The following is a 24,086-nucleotide window of genomic DNA, read 5'->3' on the forward strand; positions in this document are numbered from 1 at the left end:
AGATACATGAAAGGGTAGACACAAGCTTTACTTACCCACAACTAGTTCCCGCACTTCTTTCCAGCGAATGTGGCTCCCTGTCTCATGCACCAGGGTGACGGTGATCCTCCTCTGGATACCCTGTCATCCACCATGCCCAAAGAGAAAGGAGGCAGCGGTTATGAGAACTTCAGCTAAGCAATGAGCAGCAGTGGGTGGGTTTTGCCCTTTGCAAAAGGATATGTGCATGAACAGGGGCAAAACTATTGGCCAAGAGAGGGAGAAGGACATGGCTCCTACAGCAGGTTGCCTCTTATAAACTGGCCCCTAAATTAGGCAATCTACAGTGCTAGCCACATAGTTCCCACACCCTCTTCTTGACAAGTACTTTGCCAAGATAGGCAAATAAATACAGTTTGTCTTGAGGATAACCTCATTTAAAAGGGTCATTTGGGCACTGCTTTATTATGCGTATGAGCAAGATATACAGCAGGGGACTTCCTACAGCATATCAAAACTTTTGGCTGCTTTCAATTTTGATTCTGTGTTACTCCTCTTTTATTGCACTGTGCTGCATCATAGTTACTAAGGGGGAGGGTATATTTTGTTGCATATGTGCTGTTGTTTAACCTATAAGAAGAAAAGCAATAAAAATACCGTACTTTTTAAAAAAGAAAAGAAAAAGGAGGCAGCATTTTAAAGGAGGTAATATGCAGTGCAGAGCACAGCTGAACCTCTCCCGTTTCCTTTCCTGACAAAAGATTCTATGTACTGCTCAGCATGAAAAACAAATTTATGGCAAACCAGTAGAGTGAGAGCGTAAGGTGCAGCAGTGAGCAAGTGCTAACTCAGTCTCGTGGCTCCTACAAATGGAATGAAGAAGTTAACCAAGCTAGGAGCAAGGCCAGATAACAGTCCCATATCAGGACACAAAGTTCTAAACCCAACAAGTTTGATTGCCAAGATGGGACACACACCTAATTAGCAAGAATTAGTTTTGCAAAAATGTGTAGCCTACAGGTGCACACTCCATTGGGGTTGGTGCACCTGTTCTCACCAGGGGAGGCATCACATGGCTCTGGGAGATAACGCCAGAACCTCCTGCTCCTCTGAATCCTGTTTAGCCACCCCAGGCCATGGCTCTGAGCTCTCTCCAGTCTCTGGCAGCAGTTGAGATTATTGTTTGACAGGAGAGAGCTTTTTTCCTAACTGTCTTAGCATCCCCACCCCATTCCATCTCATGCACCTCATGTGTCTCATGTGTCTCCAGAGTCTGCCATTCCAGGTCTGTGCCCAAAGATGCTTAGTTAAACATGGCAGGAGGCTTGTATTTTTATCGGTGTTTCACTACCCACCTCCAGTAATTTTTGGATGTAGAACTGAACCTAACAAAAATATCATTACAGAAAAGAGCCAATGAGCTTGGATATTGGGGCAGAAAATACCTGGTGCAGAAGGAATGTTCCATGGCAGGGCATTCCTCCACGATGATCCACAACAGCAGGGATGTAGCTATAAAAGAAAGCTACAGTGAGACAGGATGTGGAATGTCAGCCCACAGCACCAAGTCCCCCAAACAGTGTAAGTGAAACACACTCTTAGAGATCCTTGCCTGTGTTGACCATGCTACCATGCCTGTATTTTTTGAACAAGTTCACTGAACATTGTATCTGCACCAAATGCATTCAGCCTGTATTATGGGATGCCCTGAGCCCGCATCCCATCAAAGGCCCCACATTGCAGACAGGGACGATTGCTACAGAACACACCACAGTGGTCCCCACAACTTCAGGGTCTATGCTAGGTTTATTTGCATCAGTCTATCCTTTGCCTTGTGGGAGAAGGGCAAAAGCAGATAAGAACCAGGGAAACACACAGAGAGAAGCTTTCAGACTGCTTCACAGTCACTCAGCAGGAGAGCATGCAGGATTAAGGCAGCAAACTGCTCTTGATCCTGCACAGACCACACCCAGGAAAAAGGGTATGATCATACTGTGTGGCATGTAGGGATGGTGGAGAATTTTGATGCAGTATGCATTTAAAGCTGAATCTATCAATTTTGCAATTTCTGAAACAATATGTGAACCAAAGCACAGCTAACCTTCAAAACCTGCATTTATCCAAATTTTGCAATGCAGTTCTCCCAAGCAATGTTTACAAAAATGTATACATTAAGGGAAGGGTGGCAGGGAAATGAAAATATTGGGGGGGGGGGGAATAACACGCAGAAATGCATTATACTGTATTAAGGGAAACTGACTGCAAAAATGTGTATATTAGTCAAAACTGCATACAAAAATGTATTTCTTAGGAGAAATTTTCACTAAGATGTCAGTGAATTTACATTAGGGTTATTTTGGTGGGAAGGAATTGCAAATTGCTGCAGAATGCAGAGAACTGAATTAAAGTTTGGAAAAATGAGAAACAGAGAGAACAAAAATTAAGATTATTCTATCCATAGTGGCATAAGGATACTCAGTTCAATTATTTGTGATGTACAGTAATTATTTGTGATATACAGTAATATATACTCTTATCTCATTAGGCAACTATTCACCCACAGCTTGACTTTTACATACAGGTTTTGTATCCCAAATTCTCTGTGGAATGCTTTGCAAATATATAGCTTGTTTCTAACTTGCAGCCTTTGGATCAATCCAGTAGGGCTCTTCTTATGCATGTGCACAACTCAGCAAAATAAAGAATGAGAGAACTAAATGAGCATGTTCCTAAGAAGTCTCCTAAATCATTCCTAAGACAAGTTTCAGGTAAGATGATCAAATTATGTCTCCTAGAAAAGAAAGCTATCCCCATCCCACTGATCCATTGACAAATACAGACACTTACTCGCCATTGGCCTCAAGCTCACAGATCTCAAAGAAAACCATCAGATCATACTTGCACTGGCAGGGGCCAATGCTGGGCCTTGTCATGGCACTCAATTTGGTTGCAGGCACTGCAAAGGAAAAAAAAATGGAATTAGAGGCCAAAGATAAGGGCAAACAAGCCCTATCTTCTCAGATTGTAGACTAGCTTCACAACTTGGGCTTGTCCACATTGGAGTTTACAGTATGTATGCAGCTGTTTGCATTCCTATTTGATTTATGTAGTCCACATGGTGTTACCCTTAAAGAACACCAATCTCAATGCTTCCCCCCTGCAAATTCAGGTTTACCTGAAATGGGGATGATCCAATAATTTATTTTTTTTGGGGGGGGGGGGAATCAGGCTCCAAACAATCGCACTTGGGATTTCAGAATATTTGTTTCAGGGTTTGGGTGTAGGTGGATCAATCATCATTTTCTGCTACTCCCCTTTTCACACCCGCTATTTTCTTAACGCTTTCATTTATTTTCATGCCCAACTATTTCTGAAGTACTCCTGAATGCAGGAGCATAGCCTTATCTATATTTTTTCTTTGGAACTCTCAAATTTGCACAAAATCACAAGCAAACCACATTAAAAACTTTATAGCATTTAATTGGCATAATAGAACCAACAAAGAAGAAGGTGGGGGCAAACACAAAAGGGAACTCCTATTGGTATGAACTGAAAATGCAGAGGTATAATTCAAATGGGGGGGTGGGTGGATTAACAGCTAAATAATGCTCAAATATGGACAAGCCCTACAGCACAGCAAGGGCAGGACAGTCAGTACCACCAACACTTACTATCTAAAATTTAGGGAGAGTAAATGGTAAGATCCATTAATATTTGAAGAAGGCTTTTGGACCCAGATATACAAAGAAGAAGATGGATGGGGCTCTGTAAGCAAATGCATAAGCACACACAAAACACATCTTTTCCTGCATTGAGATCAGCAGACCCACATATATGAAAACAAAGTCTTAGTTTGTTTTCATCAGCAATGCAGTCTCTCTGAATGACAAACAAGAACTGGGCTTAAAGATTTTCATGAAAGACACAAGACACACAAAGAAAGGGGGATGGCTAATGCTCACGGCATTGTTAAGTGGTGTAAAAGAAGAACCACGTAGGTAAATAAGCATATTATTAAGAGCTAGAGGCATTTCTTCTGGAGTGGATGTTTGGAAAATATTGTGGTCGGCTAGCATACATATAGACAGCAATTCTGCATGCCTGAACTTTGAGACATCCTGAGGAGATCTATTGTACCATGTCCTAGGACTCCAGAAATCAATCCCATTAGGCATCTCAAGTGGAACTTTTCATTTCCCTCTACTTGTGTTCCTCACTGGTGAAATTGCAAATGTCTCAAGTTAGGTATTCTGTCTTTGCTTTCACCCGCCCCCCAATACTATTCTGTAAGGTGCTGTGTACAGTTATGGATTTATATGCATTTATATCCCTATCCTTAAGCATTTTCAAATCTATTGGGAGTGGCCAAACATTGAGGACAGGTATGGGGAACATGGAGTACAACAGCATCAGGACAGCCACAATTCCCATTAGCCCTAGCCAACATCATGGGAGTTGTAGTCAAGAAACATCTGGAGGGCCACAGGTTTCCTCGCCCCTTATTTAAGAGAGGAATGAATGGCCCAACACCATCACTGAATCCCCTGAGCTGCACTAACAGCCCATAAATAAATCTAAGCACAAGACACACACACACACACACACAGAGAGAGAGAGAGAGAGAGAGAGAGAGCTCAGAAGAAAGAGGTAGCAGGAAATCACATAGAACACTGCACACAGCAGAATGGAATATCCCGTTGACTCAGGGATCAAAGTCATCCTGTGAGGGACTCACATATGTTGTGGATTCATTCAAGACACTATACAAACTAAACTTGGGAACAGAAAGCAATGCAATTACACTGCTTTATGTTGTCCCCTTTTTTCCTGTCCTCAGTAGTGCATTGGTGCCTTTCTCAGGAGCCCTCCAAGTCAAGATCCCTGAGTCTGGGCCTTCCAAAGCTTTGTCCAGGGACCAACCAGGCTTCTGAGCCTTTTTCACAACACAGTTCCCAAGTAAGAGGGATGGTGTGGTGCTGGAATCCTCCCCCTCTCTGATGAGGAAAGAGGAGGCTGTGCTGGCAGCATACAACATGTGTCCAGAGAATGTTTCCAGGAGCTGGCCAGCAAGCACGTTGGGTATCAGACCCTTAATCATCAGGAGGGATCTCTCTTGTTCTTCACCAGGGAAACAGAGAGGCAAACAGAGAGCACAATACAATATGAAACAATTATGCACAGAAACATGATGCAGCCTAAACAAAATACATAAGCAGCTCATCCAGTGCTTGCAAACCCCTATAGCCTTAAAATGTAGTGTGCCATTCAGAACCACAATGTGGAAGAATGAGGAAGCCAGCCAAGCATTTATCACGTTAGACAGATACTTAGAAGTGGGGGTGATACATACTGGTGACAGTAATGCTGTACGTGGATATCACCGTGTTATCAACAAACCATCTATAGTGATTAAAGAAAGGGATGACGCAGGCCTAGACAGCGTGCACACCATACATTTAAAGCACATGGCTTCCTCCAAACAATCATGGGAACTGTAGTTTACCCCTCATAGAGCTACAATTTCCAGCACCGTTAACAAATTAAGGTCCTAGGAATTTTTTTTGGGAGGGAGGGGAGTTCCTTTGTGCTTTAAGTGTACTCTAAATGTATGGTGCGTGCACAGCTCAAGTTTAGCCTCACTGCTAGAGAGAGCTGTGGAAAAGGCAACAACTTAGAAAATATTCAATTGCTGGAACAAAGCAGCATACAGCTTCTGAGCAAAAAAGAAGACCCCCCCCCCCACTTAAAATGGGGGGTATTCAATATGCCACAGCTATGGGGCATGCTCAGGTCACTTCACTGGCTCTGCTGAGAGACCTGCTCCATCACATTCTTTCATCCCTGGTAGCAGCCATTCCATGAGACTGCAGCTGCTTCTCCTATCCTTTTGCTTCCTACATTTCTATTTACAATCATGCTAAATGAAAAGCAATTTCTCTCCTACCTGGTTTGGATAATGGCATGACCCGAGGGAAATGACGCCGGGATGGTCTTAGGGGGCTGTAGAGAAAGAAACACTAATTTTAAAAAGGGAACACGGGGAGAAGAAATTAGAATATATCAACGTAGGCCCAATAGGAATTTGTGCTTGGTCAAATAATAGGACCTGAACATGAGCTGACAGGCTACTAAGCAGTTGCTCCAACTCTTTACCCACCCAAGAATCAGAAGTTGCAACCAAGACTTCAGCATTGATTTGTCTAGTCCAGCTGAGTGTCAGACTTGTACTCTGACCAGACCAAGACTTTTTCAGCTCTAACAATGTAAATGTAACAGCAGCATCTGCCCTTATACAATTCCCTGGCTTGGATGATATACCTGAGCATGCTTTAGTTGTTCTAACATACAACAAACTGCAAGGCAGTTCTAAAAATGCACCATCGATCCTTATCACTGAACACATGAACCTGATCAAAATAAGGCCAATGAAGAGAGCCCCAATGTCCTTACTGCTACAGCCACAAGCTTTTCGTATTATAAAATGGACGTAATCTGGGCTAAAGTAGGGCAAACCCCAAAGCCAGTGAGAGATTAATTCTATGACAATGGCAGTTGTTGTGGAGGTGACACTTACCTGAGGACATCCTTGCAGAGAGGTGGGAAAGGATGCTGCTGATAGTGTCCAAACACCTCAAAGACAATTGGCTGGCTCTTGATATACTCAATGAAAGATTTGGTGACCTCCACTGCAATCTGAGAGACAGGAAAGAAAAGAAGAAGAAAAGTCATTTGAAACAGAATATCTACAAGGTTCCATTCACTTATTTATTTCAGCAAATTTTAGGGTTAACATTGGTTACATGGCAAATGAAAGGCACTCAGTGCGACTACTGCTACTACGAAAATCCTTAGTAAAATTATAAACTAAAAGCGGTACTTGGGCACAGATTTTTATTACTTTATTTCACAGATTTATACATGAACTAGATGGCCATTGGTTGAATTCAGCAGGACTCTAGTCCTGTTTTTATGTTACGTTTGCCATAGACTGATCTGGTAAAGTCATGGCCTCTCAGTTCTCTAGCTGTGTGATGGTAATGATATTGACTTATGAGGGTGAACACAATAAAGATTGCAAAGCACTTTGCAAATTCCAAGTGTTTATACCAATGATAAAAAGAAGCAGCAGCAAGTACAGCATGCGACACAGGGCATGATGTGCTGGTGCAATGGTTGTGCCTCATCTTGAATACTTGTTTGCTGTTGCAGCACATAGAAGTATGCAATACAGATTATAGTTAACAAGCTATAATATGCCTATAATACAGCTTTCAGATTGAATGGCAATCATTGTTATTGATGGCTCTTTTTCATCCAGAAGGAGGTCACCAATTATGCACAAAATGAACAGCTTGCTTCATTCTTCGTATAAGGACGGCACCCTGACTCCAGAACAATGTATTTTTTCATATCCTTGTCAATCAGGCTGTTTCAAGTACTGTTGCCTGACATTAAAGGTGTCACCATTAATACCATCTCTATGGCAATCACAAATCTGCTCTACCAGAGGCTATTTCCACCCTGGACGCAGGCGCTGCCCATGGAGTTGTCAAAATGAAGCCTTCTCAGATTCTATACTTACGTTTTGTACATGATAGAAGCCAAGAGGTGGGCCTCGCCCAGTGTTCTTCAAGGGTTCTGTGGAGAAGGCCTCATCATGGCGGTGGATAAAGCTGTGAAGAAATACAAGTTTTATTGTTGTTGTTGTTATTAAATATATTTATCACAGGTATGTTCCATAGTTGCATATTGCTACACAGGCAGAAACCATTAAACACTAGCTCAGTTGAGGTCTGATGGTCACCACTGAGGCTTCCTATACTTTGAGTGCTACGTTCCTGTTGGGGGCACTCACATACTGAAAGGCCAGTAGGACAAGGACATGAGGGGGGGGGATAATCCTCAAAGGGTTCCTCACTCTATCATGCAGGGATCCCTCATAGTTATTTGCTGTCCTCCTCTTCTCCTGTAATAATTAATGGCTTCCACCAAAGGAAGGTCTGATATCTTTACTCTAACCTTCATCCTTTAGCCTTTTAAATGCTAAAACATTTTGGCTGTCAGGAATCAACTTCTGTCAATCTAGGTTCTCCCATCTGAAAAGAATGGGATAGCCACCGAAGGGCAAAGGGTGGAGAAACTACAATCTCCTAAGGTTATCTGAAATGGGTAAAGGGCAAAAAGAGAAGGAAAGACTGTAACTCACTTAAACTGGCAGAAGATGTCTGCATATTCTGCTGAGATGCTAGATGCCTGCAAAACTGTCACTCTGAAAGTGAAGATGCTGCCCAGCTTCAGGTGCTCAAGGGCTGCCTCTAAAGGCCCATCCACCACAGACTTCTCTGAACTGTCCAGGAGAAGATCCTCAGGGGTGGCTGGAGAAATAGAATATTAAAGTTATAAAGGACATTTCCTCATTGGTATAAAGCAGATGCTTCCTCATATCCTAAATGGTGCACACATCAAAGTGAGAGCAGAAGAAGGCGTCCTGGACACTGGAAGGAAAAAGCTTGCTTGTCCCATTGGTGGACTTTCTTGTACAAAATAGCACGGTGGGCACAACAGCTGAATTCTATGGCTTTGCCAGGTAAGGTTGGAATGACTCCTGCCTGAAACCCTGGAGAGCAGCTGCCAGCCAGTGTTTACAATATTGGGCTAGATGGCCAAAGATCTGACTTGGTAGAAAGCAGCCTCCTAGGTTGCTAATTCTCACAAGTGGAACTTTCAGTAACATGCTGTAGTGTCTATCATCTCCTAGTAGGAGCATTCCTGTCCATGTTTCCTGCTATCTGGCTAACTTTCCTCCAGGATAGCAAAAGCTGTAACAAGCTCAGTCAGAGCACTCTATTCTCTCACACCAGTTCTCTGTTTACTTTTCCTACTGGAACCTAATATTCTGAAGTTATTGAGCATACTAAGTCCTCATTGGACTGTTTGGGGAAAAAGGTTGTCTCTTTGTGTGTGTTTTTTAAAAAATGTACTTCTGTTAACATGAGGGTTTCCCTTAAAATGCTGATACCTCCCTACTGTTTCTCAGTAGCCTAGTTGGGCTCTGTGTTTGTCAGCATGCACCATTAGTGCATTAGTGTTAGTGGGAGTGATGCCAGGAAAAAGCATATCAAACGTAACAGAAACATGGCCACACAATACAATGTTTTTCCTCTCTCAGTCTGTACACACACTAGGTTTTGCTTCCAGACAACCTGTTTACTGTGCATTCATACTGATTTGTTTGGACAAAGTCTGCAAGGTTAGACCACACTCACTGTTTATTGAGCATTTATTCCGAGTGATACCGTGTAGTGTCAAGCAAATGTTATCCCACACTTTCCATGCATTTTCAGTCACTTTCCTCGCAAAAAGTCAGATTCCGAGGGGAAGCGGGTTTGTTGAGCAAGAGTGCCAAATGAACTTTAATTGTGCAACCTGAATGTCCTGGCATGTGACTGAATCCCACCCCAAAATAGCAATGGTCTGGAAGTGTCCTGGAAGCCTTATCTTTTTAAAAAACATTCTTCTTCTTTTTAAATCTCATTTGCTTCACTGTTTTCAACCACAAGAAAATATAGAGTGGCTGTTGATGTAGCTTTCCAATGCTCTTTATGAGGAGCTCCAAAAAGGGGCTCAAATCTTTGGCTTTTGCAGCTATGCACACAGTTCCTCAACCCCTTTCTGACCTAAAAACCCCCCTTCACCTGCACAGGTGTTGTTGTTGACTTCATCTGCAGATGGTCCTATGTCAGTTACTTGTCCCTGTCCCTCTACGATACGCAGCTCCTCCTGTGAAGTTCCAGAGCGGGACATTCCCACCACAGGACAGGACTCAGACTGGAACTATAAGGAAACAAAGGATAGGAAAAGAATACAAGATAAATGTATGATGGTTCTGGGTGGTGTCATTAGGTTTCCCTTGCAGTGGTGTATTTTGCTGTTCTCCTTTTAAAAATGTGAGGTTAGGGAAATGCAAAGTCAAGCTCAAGATGCAAGTGAAACCAGCTGATCTAAGAAGAGAGGAACTCCTGGGCTATGAAGTTCCATTATTAAATAACTTAAAAGAGTTCAGTAAGATGAGAACATATAGACTAACTTATCTCTTCTCAGCTGTTAGAATTTTATAAGCAAGAGAATAAACAGCCATAGTGCCATCTATTAAAAATAGCAGAACAAAATATGAGATTATACATCAATTGCCAAATTATCTTATTATATTATATTTAAGGATCAAACCTATAGGCAGGATATTTTCTTGTCTAAATTGATTAAGTTTGTAGAGAACTGTAGTTAATTGTAGGAGATGTTAATTCACAATGTTTTGAAATTTAGCAGTGCTGTTGGAGTTTCTTCTGTCCCTTATATTGTGTCTCTCCTTTTGTTCTCTGTTTTTGTATCATACTGTATTCTCTTATTCAGACAAGGTAGAAATAAAATATAAATATGATCAAGGAAGAGAGAGAGGAAAAAACTTGTACAGAGCTTTATATTTATCAATAATAATCTGATATAGTATTTGCTGCTAAATAGCAAACATTTCATAGAATCTGGGCTGAAATCTAAGACTTCAGAGGTTGCTAATGTTTCCATGTCACTCAGAAAAAACAAACCAGCCTGCTCTGTTTTCCATATGTTAATATATGTAAATTCATGTAAATTTAGGCCATCTTTTGCTTAGCTTTGGGTATAAATTACAAAGAACAGCAGGTATGGCATACAATTGAGCAGGGTAGTTTAAAACAGAAGAGACAACAAGCTTTGTTGTAACTCAGACTCTAAGTAGTCTCTAGAGACCAACATTACTTTGCCACACTACTGAGCCCTCTGAAACTTCTGAATCTGCACAGCAAATTGGTTAATTAATAACCATTTATAACCAGTTAGGTTTGGGTCCAAGTGCTGAGTGTGATCAACGATCTGGCATGATGCTCAGCTAGTTCTGTCTTTCATAGCATACCTTTTCAAAGTGCTGATCATCAAAGGAAATTTTGGCTGTTCCAGATTGCCGCACTCCTGAGCCATAATCTGGTGCTTCTTCATCAGCTGGAAACAGGAAGGCATCAAGAGGTTATAGTAAGGAAAAAGAAGCTCAGACTCCCCAACAGATTGAGAGCCATAGCCAGGAACTCTTAAGCTGCAGTCCTATATCCACTTCCTCATTGGACTCAGTGGGATTCCCTTCTCAGTAGAAATGCCTAGGATTGCACTTTTGCTCACTTATCTTTTCACATTTATATTTTCTTATGAGTACACTTTTATCCCACCTTTCCTACAAGCATCTCAAGAGGGCATGCAAGGTTCTCCCCCTCACATTAAATCCTCACAGTAATCCTGCGAGGTGTGTTCGGCTGAGAGACAATGAATAGCCCAAAGTCACCCAGAGAACTTCATGGCTGAGGAGGGATTTGAACCTGGGTCTCCCCATTCCTAGTACAACACTCTAATCCACAAGAAGGCGCTAGGGAACTGTACAGGGCAAATACAGTCAGCCACCAAGTGTGGTTGCATTTGGACTGGCATCACTCCACGTTTATTTTTGCATGTGGTAAATTTCTTCTATGAATACCATTATCCAACCACACTGTGAGGAAAGAAATATAAAAAGTGGGGATGGTTGGTTGTCTGGATGCACCTTGAATCATCCAAATGAATGAGGAAAGGTACCACTGGAAGTCAAACAGTAGATGGTCTAAGTTTCACTACATCAAGGAAGAGCAAATGCCTCTGCTAAAATTAAGCATGATGCTGAAAAATGTGGAAACAGAAAGCATAAATTAATCCATCTCTTTGCCATCAAAGTTACCATCTTTTGGACAAGCTGCTCTGTCCTTATTTTAGCCCAGCACAACTGTGACTGCACCTCCAGAGAAATGCAGTTGGCTTATAAGGCATTGCATTTTATTTCATTGACCGATGGCTCCCTGTGAAATTTTGCAGGATATGCTTAAATTGCTCTTTCCTTGTATGACAGAGACATGGGGTTGTGCATTTCTCCGTACGATGCTTTGAAATACACATGTTATGTAAACATTTAATTTAAAATATTTTATAGAGTAATAACAAACACCCAGTCTATACATGAACAGGATGCAGAGAAGGCACACCTACACAGTCCAGGAACAGTCTTTTGGGCATAGAACAACTATTTAAAACACAGAGTCACTTCTGTTATAGTTGCAAAGGTGTAGATGGTTATGTATGAATTCAGTAAAATCAATATATGCAGTAATATGACAGCATGAGCTGTGACATGCTGCAATGCAGAATAACCCTAGAAATCTTTGAAACAATGTGCCTATGTTTGTACTAATTATAGATAAAGATAGGATATACATTCATTCCTATAGATCAAGGTGAACCCAACTGGTGCAGAAATACAATGGACACTGAGGATTCATACCAGTGATTTCTGCACTTGAAAAACAGCATATCTAGCAGCAGTTCCCCACTCCCCCATATTTTTTGATGTTAACCATACTGCATGTCTGGGCTATGCATGGAAGAAGCTCACAGCATACTAGCTTGGGATATTACACTGCCCTGGTGTAATAAGGTAGAGATAGGCAACTGGATGGACTCAACCTGGTCCCTAGAAGCTTCTCAATTGGCCTGAATTCCAGGGACCTGTGTTATTATGTATCACCTACAAAGGCTGAAACACAGGGCTGCTGTATATTCTTCACTTGATGGCTGCATGCTTCACTGGATGACTGCAACTAGAAGTGGTGAGCTGTACCTATTTCTTGTTCTCTCAGAAAACAGGATCTTCAATCATTTTTAAGTCCACCTTCTATTAATCACTGTGATTAATTAATTGCTACTGCTCAGCTTTAAGGGAGTTTGACTGGATGATCATATATTTACACCTTATGAAATTCTGCACACTATCTTGGAAGGGCAATCATTGCCTCCAATGCAATTTATAAAATCATATAAAAAGAAAACAATATAAATGTTTAGAAGGCATTAGAGATCAAGTACCACAAAGAAAACTTATACATCAAATAAAATGCTCTTCAGTGGAGTCAGTTCACACATTCAGTTGTAACCCTTAAAATGCTGCCTAATCAAATTATGTATGAACTGGTCTTTGGTCAAAGGACTTGCCTTACCCACGGTGAATAGCAACAGGTGATTTGGCAGAGCCCTCCCCTTAGTACTAAACACTATGTACCTTAGTTAATAATTCCAACAAAAGGCAAAGGGCTCTTCTGCTCTCAAGCCCTTGTTAAAAATGAGCTGCTTGCCAGGAGAAGAGGGAATGGCTGTATAAATGCAAGTGCCTAGAACAGGCAAGTCCTCTAGCCTGATGCCCTCCAGATGTTTTGGGCTACAATTCACATCAGCCCCAGCCAGCATGGCCAATGGTCAAGGATGATGGGAGCTGTAGCCTAAAACATCTGGAGAACACCAGGTTGGAGATGGCCAGCCTCGGCTGTCCCTCCTTCTCCATCTCCAGCCACCTCTTACCTGAGATGGCCTGAACAGCCACGCGCAGGAACCCTTTCACTTCCCCCTTCTCGCTGACAATGGCGACGCGGTGCACCAGAGGTACAGGATACAGCAAGTTGCTGAGATACACAAAGGCTCTGGAAAGAAAAGTGACATAGGAGAGTGGTCACTGCGCCTCACGCACGAGCTTCTCCAAACATACTCCATAGCCGATGGTAGCTGGGACCACAGTTCACCGCTCACATCACAACATGGTGCTGCAAAGCAAAACTAAAGAAAGGCAGCCATGGCCAGCCGGACAGAGAGGGGGAATTCAGCGTGCTTAGAACAGAGTTCCTGTGCTGAGCAGTGAAGCGAAAGTGTAGTGAGTTAGTGAGCGCTAGCATAGCGTACCTCTCGTTCTGTCATCTCCCATGGCTGAAGGGAGGGGAGGGGGCGGTGCTGGTGCAAGAAGGAAACTAGGAAAAGGACCTCTGGCAGGAGAGACTAGACAACTAGTACCCTGGGTGCTGTAATTCGTCCAAGGTCCTGCTGCTGAGTAACAGTGGGGCAAAAGGGACAGAAAAGAGGACAAGCAAAGACAAAGAGGATTAGAGGTTTAAGGCAGGGAAAGCAGAGGGGTGGGGAAGAAAAGGGAAGGAAGGAAGGAGATAGGTTCCTTCTAGAGAGGAAAAACTCCCCAGGACTTGAGAGACACAAATTGTGCTGAATTTTAGGCCTGCTTCAAAGGAGCTGTCAACTAATCAGAGTTCCTTCGTAGAAAGGAAACATGCCTTTAATGCAGGGGAAGGAGACCTGTGGTATTCCAAGTGTTGTTGGGTTCCCATCAGCCCGTGGTAGCACAGTCAATAGTCAGCGATGGCAAGGAATTGGAATCTAGCAGTATCTGGAAGACTACAACCTTCCCACCTGTCATAAAGAGTATAATATGCTGCAGCCAGCTTCATTCCACCCACTAATCTTAGGGCACAGATGGTTCCCCAAGTACCTGTCTTCCTTGTAATAAACCCATGAACTGGGTGGGGCAGTATCCAATATCCTTGATATAAATAGAACCCCACCTTCCCCTCTCTTCCTGTCTCTACACATACACACTTACTTTGCTTGGGTTATTTCAGTTTGGAGAAGACATTTAATAAAAATTATAATCTATGGGGGATATTGAATCTTTGACATGAACCTGTGTAGCCTATGCTTAAATATTTACAGTGAAAGTTGTTTTTTGGGAGGGGAGTTTACTGCTGCTGCTGTACTGTTGCAACCAATGGCTGCTACCCAGGGTCATTATGGTCAAGTTGCAGGTAGTACTCAGTGTGAGATGCATGGAGCCAGATACCTGTGTCCCCTAGTGAGCTCTATTTCTCCACAACATCTGAATTGGGAGAGGCTATGCAGGCCCTAGATTAATGACTGGACTCAGTGGTGGGGTCAATACACTGAGCTTGAATCTGGGCAAGATAAAGGCTCTATGGGTGTGGTTCTGGAAAACTGGGAGGGGTTCTACTCCCTCTAAAGCAGTGGTGGCTAAACTTGGCCCTCCAGCTGTTTTGGGACTACAGTTCCCATCACCCCTGACCACTGGTCCTTATAGCTAGGGATGATGGGAGTTGTAGTCCAAAAACAGCTGGAGGGCAAAGTTTGGCCACCACTGCTCTAAAGGAACAGGTTCATAGTCAGGGGGTGCTCTTGGACCTAGCTAGCATTATCATTGGAGGCACAAGTGTCTTCGGTGGCCAGGAGTACCTACACCTGCTTTGGCTGGTAAGACAGCTTTGGTTGTTCTTGGACCGCAATAGCTTACACACAGTAGATCACACACTGTTAGTGTCAGTACCTGATTGCTGCAACATGCTTTATGCAGGGCTACCCCTGGGTTGGGTCTGGAAACTTTAGCTGGTACAGCATGTCAAATTCCTGGCAGGAGGGACTTTCCAACAGCATGTAACACCTGTGTTGCAGGAATTGCACTGGCTGTCTGTATGCTATCAGGTCAGCTTTATAATGTTAGTCCTAGTGAACAAAGCTCTAAACAATGTGGGGCCAGGGTACTTACTCCCTATAGGTTGGCTAGAGCCACTAGAAATTATCACTGAGATTGTCATAGGCTGAGCTTTTAGATGTGCCTTATTACCCATACTCAAATCCCTCTTTACTGAGAAAGGAGCACTCAGTGCAATAGCCCTTCCATTATGGAAGATCTCCCCAGCAGATGTGAGGCAGATATTATTATTATTTCAGCAAACATTCCAGTAATGTTAATTTTTATCTGATCACTTTTGCAATAATAGCAATATATGTTTATTTATATTGAATTTCATGTTGGTTTTAGTTTAGGCCAGTGTTCCCACCTGTGACAATAACATTGAACCTTGTTTCTGTCTTCTCTGATATTACCTATCCCTCCCAGTTACGTGTCTTCTTAAAGTTTGACAAGCATCCCTCAATGCCCTCATCCAAGTCTTTTGCGTGGACAGGCGGAGTCCCCAGATCCCGAGTGGTCCCCCCGTCATGTGGAATAACAACTCTAGACAACGTGCTATGGGATTAAATTGGCCACAACTTTATTAAATTTCAAATGTGGGTAGACCTTGGCTCAGGCATTGGGCGTTCTCCCTCCCTAGTCCCCAGCCGGGGACCTAGGGAGCATCAGGGTTATCCAGTGTGTGGGGGGGGGATGGGCCGGCTCTGGAGAACATATGTTCAAGCAGAGATAGCCGCCCCCGTTACGCCGCCGCAGGGGAGAGCAATGACGACCTTTCGGCGTACGGCCAAAGCCTCCCTTCAAAAACCCCTTTAACGGGGAACCCTGGTATCGCCGCCGCAAAGAGGAAGATGGACTAAAGGATTCCGCCCAAGGCCTGATACCGCCAAAGTTGTGACGTTTTGCTACGGGAAAGGCGAAACCTGCCAATGCAGGGAAATTCCTTTCCGGCCCTTTAACAGCGACCTTATCGTAGCAGCGCCCGCATACCTGTGGAGACAGGTTAACCTGCAAAACCTATGAAAAAAAAAAAAAAAGTTAACCTGCAAAAGAAGACATTAACTGAGAGTGGGTAGGGTGGGAGAAGCTCTGGAGCCAAGTGAGGATTAACAATTAAGATCCACCCTCTATTGTGTGGGCAGGTAATCCCTCCCCTTACCTGGCCTGGTTTCCCTGGCAACACTTCCCCCAGGTGGGATTGGACAACTCGCTGGGGTAGGCGGGGACCTCCAGGTATCCCACCTGGGGGAAGGCAAAGCCTATGCTGATGGGGCCACTCCAGATCCAGGGCTGCACGCGTCCACGCAAAAGGCGCCCCCCGTTTTAAGTGGGGAGCGGTCATTCTAAAACTTTTAAGCAGCACAGGACCTAGGACACAGTCCTCTGGCACTCCACTCAAAACTTCAGGTTTATGCTGAGCCATTAGTATTGTAAGCATTTGTTGGGTACAATTGCTCAACCAACTATGAATTCAGTTAGTAGCAGTATCATATCACTCAACCAACATTTTCTCATCTTGTCAACAAGATAAAATAGGAGACCTTTTCAAATTCTTTGCTGAAATTAAGATATATTGTCTTTGTTGTTCCCATGATCTACCAGACTAATAACTTTATTAAATAAACACATATTAAGAGATTAAGAAAGAACCTGTCCAAGATTAGAAATTTATAAACAGCCTTACAGTATTTATATTATTATAATAGTATACAATATGTTGTATTACTATAATTGTTCACGTCATGGGAATCAATTGGAAGTAACTAGTTAAAGGACTGGGAGCTGGTCACATTAACAGAAAGAAGGAATAAGTCCCACTGAGCCAGATGATACATGTCTCGGAACTTGTTGGTAGGGAATGATGGGCATTCTGGCATTGATTTGGGGTATATTAAGTCTCATATTTGATTCACTTCCCATTTAACTGTGAAAGAGAAATGCACCGGCCTCAATCTGGAAGCAATTCCATTCTCTTGGTGGCATGACTAGTAATGTCACCAATAAACGTGTTGGCATTTCTTCAACCAACATATATCATAGATGAACTTCAACAACTACATCCATAAATTTGTCAAGAAGGTTGCCGACACTGATAAACCTTTTAAACTGCTACTGAATTTTTGCTCTGCATTTTTTTTAACATAGGGAAGACATACATATGCACCAGGAACTAACATCAGGGATGCTTTCCCCTTGGTCTTAGCAAAATAATCAAAATTGAAATATATATATATACTGCAATCAGGCTTTTAACTATGAAAATGTTTTCCGCTAACATATGTGACAATTGTCATTGTTTCAAGCCATTCTCCTAAATCTGTGCTCATAAGAATAGTTTAAAAATGATCATATTACATCAGAATCAGTTTATAGTGTGACTCTGGGAAATGTGTGGATGAGCATGATTCTTAATATTTTGAAAAGTTCCTCTGCAGATTAACACTTTAACTTTAAATCTTGTGAACAAGTGACAGCTCACCTAATACTCACAAATAGGGGTCTGTGCTTGGAAGGAAGAACTGTTAAAAAGAAACCAGAAATTGCTTTCTTCAGACAAGAGAAATGACCGGTGTAATCTAAGTATGGACTTATTCTGCACAGCTCACATCCTTGATAAAATAGGTTATTATTTAATAGGAGTAGCCAACACGGTGCCCTTGAAATGCTGCTAGACTGCAACTACTATTACCCCTAACCACTGGCTATGCTGGCTGGAGGGCATCATGTTGGAAGTGGCTGCCAGTGAGTGGAGAAAAAGATGGCAACAACTAGACTTGTTTTAAGTTGGTTGAGTCACTGAAAAAAAGGACACAGCTGAATTTATCTGGGACATTCAGAATATGAATCCTATTGGCCTCAAGCCATTATTTATTTCACCTTCTCCTTTCTGTTTATCTCTCCTTCATCCCCAAATTCTGAACTCTTAGGAAGAGCATAGCACAGAATAGCATTATCCTGTAGCATTATGAATCTTACTAAGAAGAAAGTATCAGTTTATTCTTTGCTTTCTGTTTGAAGAGAAACCAACAACAGCTGTATTTGAGTTGGGATTTTTAGTTTGATTGATTTTACACAAGAGGCAAGTTTCCATGTATCCTTCCAGACAGCATCAATCAAGCAGCAGTAAATGGGCCTGCCCATAACATGGTTAAGAAATGCCTAGAGCTGGGGTTGGGAACTTGATCTGGCAGGTGGGTTGGTCACCTGTCAATCACCTGATGTCAGGTGACTTTTTTGCCTTGCACGTGTATTGCACAGTGCATTGAAAAGCACTTGGTAAGACCCAGTAATCAAAATGCCAGGTCTTGAGAAGTCCCTTTCAAAGTGCTGTTTTGTACAGAACAGCACTACCCAAATGGGATGGCCTGGTGGACTGAATCGGGCCTATGGGCCAGAGATTCCCCACACCTGGCCTAGAGAAAATCAATGTACCCACAAACTTCCTTGGAACTGCAAATCTCCTTGATGCTCAAAACCCATGGGCAGATATTCTGAAAGAATGCAGATAACATCACCTTCTCAAATCTAGTCTCTCTTTTATTCAGCATAATCTTCATCTTCTTCATATGAGGTCTGGAATGTCCTGTTTTGAAATTGGATGGCTAAGAGGAAGCAGGAGGCATACATCTGTTGAAGTGCTGTTATGGTCACAGCCAACAAGGGCCCATTATGAAACAGGCCTGAAACCCAGAAGAATGAAGGAACTGGCAAACTGGAGAGGTGGAGAGGCAGAAGCAGTAAGAAGAGAAAGGGGTCAAGTCAGGGACGTTGGGAGGAGACAAAGAGGTAGAGGGATTGATAAAGGAAGGCCGAAAGAGGCTGTGTGTCATTAAAAGAATAGAGTAGGATAGAGGCACTAACCACAAGATTGGTGAGGTGCAAAGATGGCATGCTCAGACCAAAGAAAAGCCTTTCAAAAGGAAGACAAAAGTGAAATAACCCCCAATTTTGCTAAAGCTTTGGAGATAGAGCCAGCAGCTAAAAAAATAATAATAATAATAAGGAAAAAGAAAAAAAATCAAAGACAAAGATCCAATCAAAGCACACTTCATGAGAAATGTGAACGGCACAGCTGCTGCATGGGGGGAGTCAATTTTGTCTGACTCAAAAGACCCCCCAAGAACAGTTCACAGGACTGGGGGAGAGGGTGTTCCCTCATTGAGCTATTTGGTAGTTTGGCCTGTTTGTTGATTTAAAATCTCAAATCCCCCAGAAAAAAAGGAAGAAGCCAGCTCTTTCGGTCTGAGACTGCAGGACTCTTCCCCAATCTCCCTCTCTGGCTTTTCTAGGCCCTTTTCCTCCCTTGCTGGCTCCCATTTTCCTGACTCCTACTTAAAAGTGAGGAAACTAAAGCTTAGGACCTCTTGCCCAAATATCAAGGAAAGATCCTTATGTTAATACAAAGTTAAATTAATCCTAGTATAAAGTGAGCAGCTTCTGAGGTGCAGGTTTATGAATGTGGGCCCGTGAAGGGCAGGCCTTTGAAGGTAAAATTATGAATATTTGGTTCTGCCTGAGCAAAACAGACAAGGATATTGCAAGGACCCCAGTAGGATCCTGCCCTCTCATTTGTACAGAGTATGCATCCATTGCCAGAACGTGGTTGCTTTTCTGCCTTTGTGAGAAAATTGAATAGTGTGATGAAGAATCGTATCTTTCTTAACAGCAAACTCAATTTGCAGTCCCAAAGGCACAAGGATGAAGCTTTTCGCTGCCAAATATGGAAATTAGAATTAACCATGTTTGCTTTCAATGAATAATTTCTCTCCAGTGCTTTTCTCTGCCAAATTGTAATGTAGCAGAAATAGCTTCACTCACTTACTAGGTGGACAACAAATGGCACTGGTTGGTAGGGTCATCCCAAATCATTATGGTGAAGGACAAGATGGCATCCCACTCCAGTTCAGCTGAATCTTACTTGAAGACTGGTAATGGGACAGAGTCCTCCAGAATAGGCTACATGGCATACACAGCTCTGTCCTTCAGCACCTGCTGCCTGAGGTAGCTGCTTCACTCTGCCTACTGGCAGGGCTGGCCCTGCTGGGTGGCCATACAAAAGCAACTGAATATACTTTCAAGCATATTCCAGAATTCGTTCCCAGAACTTTATTCACTACCCACTGCTCCTGTGTGCTGAAATCCTAGTTTCTATCCTTTGTCAAAGTTAAATACCCCAAATGCCAGTCTTCAGCATTTGCTGAGCAATGCAAACAAGATAAGTTTGCCTAGTTTCTAAGATAAGTTTGCCTAGTTTCTTAATGTTTTCAGCATTTATTTCCTGTTTCTATATTCTAGTCCAATCAACTATCCTTCTCTCTGGAATGATGCCCTAGCGTTCCTTTATTCTAGAGCTAAATCTTAGTTCCCTCCATGTCTCCTAGATCAGAATTATCAGGGAACTGCATTCAATGCACACTCCTCACATCATACTGTACAGGAGCAGACAATGAAACTAGAATATCCTCCTGTTTTTGAGACCATAGGTATAAAATACATTTTTAAAAAAACAGTCTTGAGAGAAGGCACATAATTGCAGAAGCTTTAGCTCTGCAGGCAGGTTCTGGACATTCACTTCTAAGTTGTTTTCTCACAGTATATCTGATTCCTCCTTAGGTATGCTCAGACCCTTACTTTTTTGTTTTGTTGGTTTTGCCCCCTCATTTCTGGAACTTGTTAGAGAGCTCACCTGTCCCTGAGTGCCTTAACATGGGAACAGTGTCAGAAAGCAGGTCTCTTATGCGAAAGAGCTAGTTCCTTCCCAGCATGCTCTCCTAAGACCTCACCAACCTTCCTACTAAACTGAACAGGGGGGAGCGGTCGTAAAATGGATCCTGGCCATCATACAGCGGGTACTCCGGAAAGATGTCTTCCTCCAGGTCATCCTCCTCCTCCTCCTTCCCCACGTGCTGCTCGTCAGCAGGCTCGGTGATGTCGGAGTCAGGGTTCGAGAAGGTGGGGGAGGGGGTGAGATCAGCCATGCGCTCGCTCATGCATGTGTTGAAAATAGGAGAGCTGTTGCAGCCAGAGATATCTGAACTAAGGTTAGTACAACAAGATAGGAGACAGGTTAACACCAGCTATTCCAAACACACAGAGAGATTCTAGGCTTGCTCTGCCTTTTCTTTTAGACCAAGCAGCAGTGTTAATAAGGAGGAGGGAAAGGAATGGAAAACCTCCCAGGCCAGATACATCTAACAAAGGAGCCACCAATGCCATCAGCTAAAAATGGTGAAGACCCAATAAATTTGATGCGAATTTCTCCAACGGTTCTCACCAAAACAACTATGGAGCTTGATAAGGTTCTTCTGACTCATTGGTATGGGAAGAAATTCCAGTGTGAATCCTGACAATGGAATATATAATACCTCAGATGTACCCAGATTTATTAAAATTCAATGGGAAACCCTTTCTGCCTGGCCCCCAACAATTCCCAGCTGGTGGCATCACATTTGTTTCTAACAGTTGCATGGGAAGCACATGATAACACACATTATATACTGGGCAGTATATAGGCAGATACACTCCAAATGACACACACAAATGTACAAATCCTACAGCAGGGTTTCTTAGCTGCATTCCATCCTACAAGCTATTTTTTTCTTCAGGTACAAGATCATATTACCTCCTCACAGCCAGCCAGAAGGATCTTCTGTATGGTAATACTGTACAGGTGGGTGGCCACAGTCCTCTATGGCATCTATTTGTAATGGTTCCCACCAATCCAGAGGTCACAATCTGCAAGCAGGGAATCCTGCTTGAAGGGCTACAATTTAAGACTTTAGAAGCTAAGGTGGTCCATCCTGGATCATGGAAAGACCAGGCTCTAAAAGCCTCTTTTGACCTTGCTGTAGGAAATTTCAGCCATCTGTGATGGTATTGAGAAAGAGAACATAACTTTGGACACCATGCACTGGACATCATGCGTAGCTTTGTGAAAGGGCTGTGTCAGCATATATGTGCGTGCATGTGCAGCTCACAGTAAAAGAGCTTCTGCACCAATATAAATGGGAAGACAACCCACTCCAGTACATAAATCTGGAGAGCAGAAAGCGATCCCTACAAAAAGGGCAAGATGCTGTGCAATTATCTTGTTGTGTGATCTAATCTCTACCCAACTGTGGAAGGAATGCTTGTGCAGCACAACATCAGTTCTTGGGCCATTTCCTTCCTTGGGTCTCTTCAGTTTGGCATATTTTGACAGATCAAAGCTCTCACCTGCCAACCAGCCTGAACCAAGGGAAGCGATCATAAAAGGGGTCTCCGCCTGTCACCACATTGTCACAGTCTTCTATAACACTAGAGGGCACTTCAGCCGCCCGGTCATACATCTCCCGCATCAGGTCCAACCTCTGCCTGCAATGGCAGAGAAAACAAATTAACTCACACAATGGTGGCTGAGTAAGCAATTCTCCACTGGGATACTTGCACCTAAGCCATTATCTTACCTGTGTGCCCTCAAAAGCTGGTGCTGAAACCTGCTCTGCTCACTAGAGGCACATTAATACATAGGAGAAATTCCCATCTCTCTTGGGACTGGCAAATAAAAAATGCTTCTCAAACAATAGTGGGAGCCTGTTTATACTGAATTTTGACCTTTTCACTCAAGCACTAGTGCATGCCCAGAGGAAGTGGATGCATGATTATTCTGGCATGTGCAAAAATCAGAATTTGTTCCAGGTGATGAACTTGTCAAAATGTAGACTGATCAGAGGCATGTCAAATGCAATCTAGCTTTGATACATGTCAAAAGGTTTCTATGAAATTTCTGCATATATAATCACATTGCATCAAATAGCAATGTAAGATAAGGTGGTCATCCTGCATTGCAGAGACTATAAGCTAAAATTTATCTTTTGACTTTACCTAGCTATTTCAGGTAGTATTGGGAAGGAGTATACTTTGGAAACCAGGCACAGGTTGTGTTATTTTGCTGACACATCCACAAAACTTAATTCCAATTTCCATACTCGACTCACCTTGCCAGATCATGGCATACTTGAATGCTTATGTATATAAGTCCTAAAATAACCTGTGAAGGCAACATTAACACGTTTATAGATATACAGTCGTACGTTGGTTTTCCAACAGCTTAGTTACTGAATGTTTTGGCTTCCAAACGCCGCAAACTCAGAAGTGGCTGTTCCGGTTTGCAAACTATTTTTGGAAGCCAAACAGTCCGACAGGGCTTCAGCGGCTTCTGATTGGCTGCAGGAGCTTCCAGCAGCCAATCAGAAGCTGCGCTTTGGTTTCTGAAAGTTTTGAAAGTTGAACGGACTTCCGGAATGGATTCTGTTCGACTTCCAAGGTACGACTGTATTTCCCTTTGTCAAGGGCACAACTGGCTTATTGTGAAATCAGAGGGCTCACTACCATGTCAGACAATAATCCTATATTTGGTATCACCTTCCTCCCAGATAATCAAAGTTCCTTGACTTTCTGTCAGCCACCTAGTTGCCCATGGTGCTATTAAAATATATTTGCTTACCTGAGTTTCTCCAGAGTCCAGTAATGGGTTGCTCCATTCTTCTGGTCCTGCACCTCCACTGCCACAATAGTCCTTGGGAAAGGACGTTTCTCACGGTCTTTGGCAGCATCCGGAGGAAGCAGGTCTGGAGGCAGAGGTGAGTACAGGGTGTCTGTAAGGAGCACAAACTGAAATTGAACCTGGAAGGGAAGGGAAAGG

The 24,086-nt window shown here is 42.9% G+C and overlaps 1 protein-coding gene across 22 annotated transcripts in view; it reads right to left on the bottom strand.

Annotated features, from left to right (window-relative positions):
- The window catches only part of KIF1A (kinesin family member 1A), a 119,407-nt gene that overhangs the window by 25,478 nt on the left and 69,843 nt on the right, over positions 1-24,086 (bottom strand). For 10 of the 22 annotated variants that reach the window (XM_081864595.1, XM_081864576.1, XM_081864575.1 and 7 more), the window contains 12 exons: positions 23,889-24,067; positions 22,619-22,756; positions 13,441-13,559; positions 10,928-11,013; positions 9,675-9,813; positions 8,186-8,354; positions 7,562-7,652; positions 6,554-6,672; positions 5,924-5,979; positions 2,827-2,935; positions 1,425-1,491; positions 36-120 (listed from right to left, as the gene is read on the bottom strand). In XM_081864595.1, coding sequence (XP_081720721.1) covers positions 36-120; positions 1,425-1,491; positions 2,827-2,935; positions 5,924-5,979; positions 6,554-6,672; positions 7,562-7,652; positions 8,186-8,354; positions 9,675-9,813; positions 10,928-11,013; positions 13,441-13,559; positions 22,619-22,756; positions 23,889-24,067 — 1,357 coding nt within the window. Of the gene's footprint in view, positions 1-35; positions 121-1,424; positions 1,492-2,826; positions 2,936-5,923; positions 5,980-6,553; positions 6,673-7,561; positions 7,653-8,185; positions 8,355-9,674; positions 9,814-10,927; positions 11,014-13,440; positions 13,560-21,190; positions 21,440-22,618; positions 22,757-23,888; positions 24,068-24,086 lie in introns of all 22 variants that reach the window. The other 12 variants (XM_081864585.1, XM_081864574.1, XM_081864579.1 and 9 more) reach the window with 2 other exon arrangements.

The sequence above is a fragment of the Podarcis erhardii genome (genome assembly GCF_964252035.2).
Source record: "Podarcis erhardii genome assembly, chromosome: 5".
NCBI lineage: Eukaryota > Metazoa > Chordata > Lepidosauria > Squamata > Lacertidae > Podarcis > Podarcis erhardii.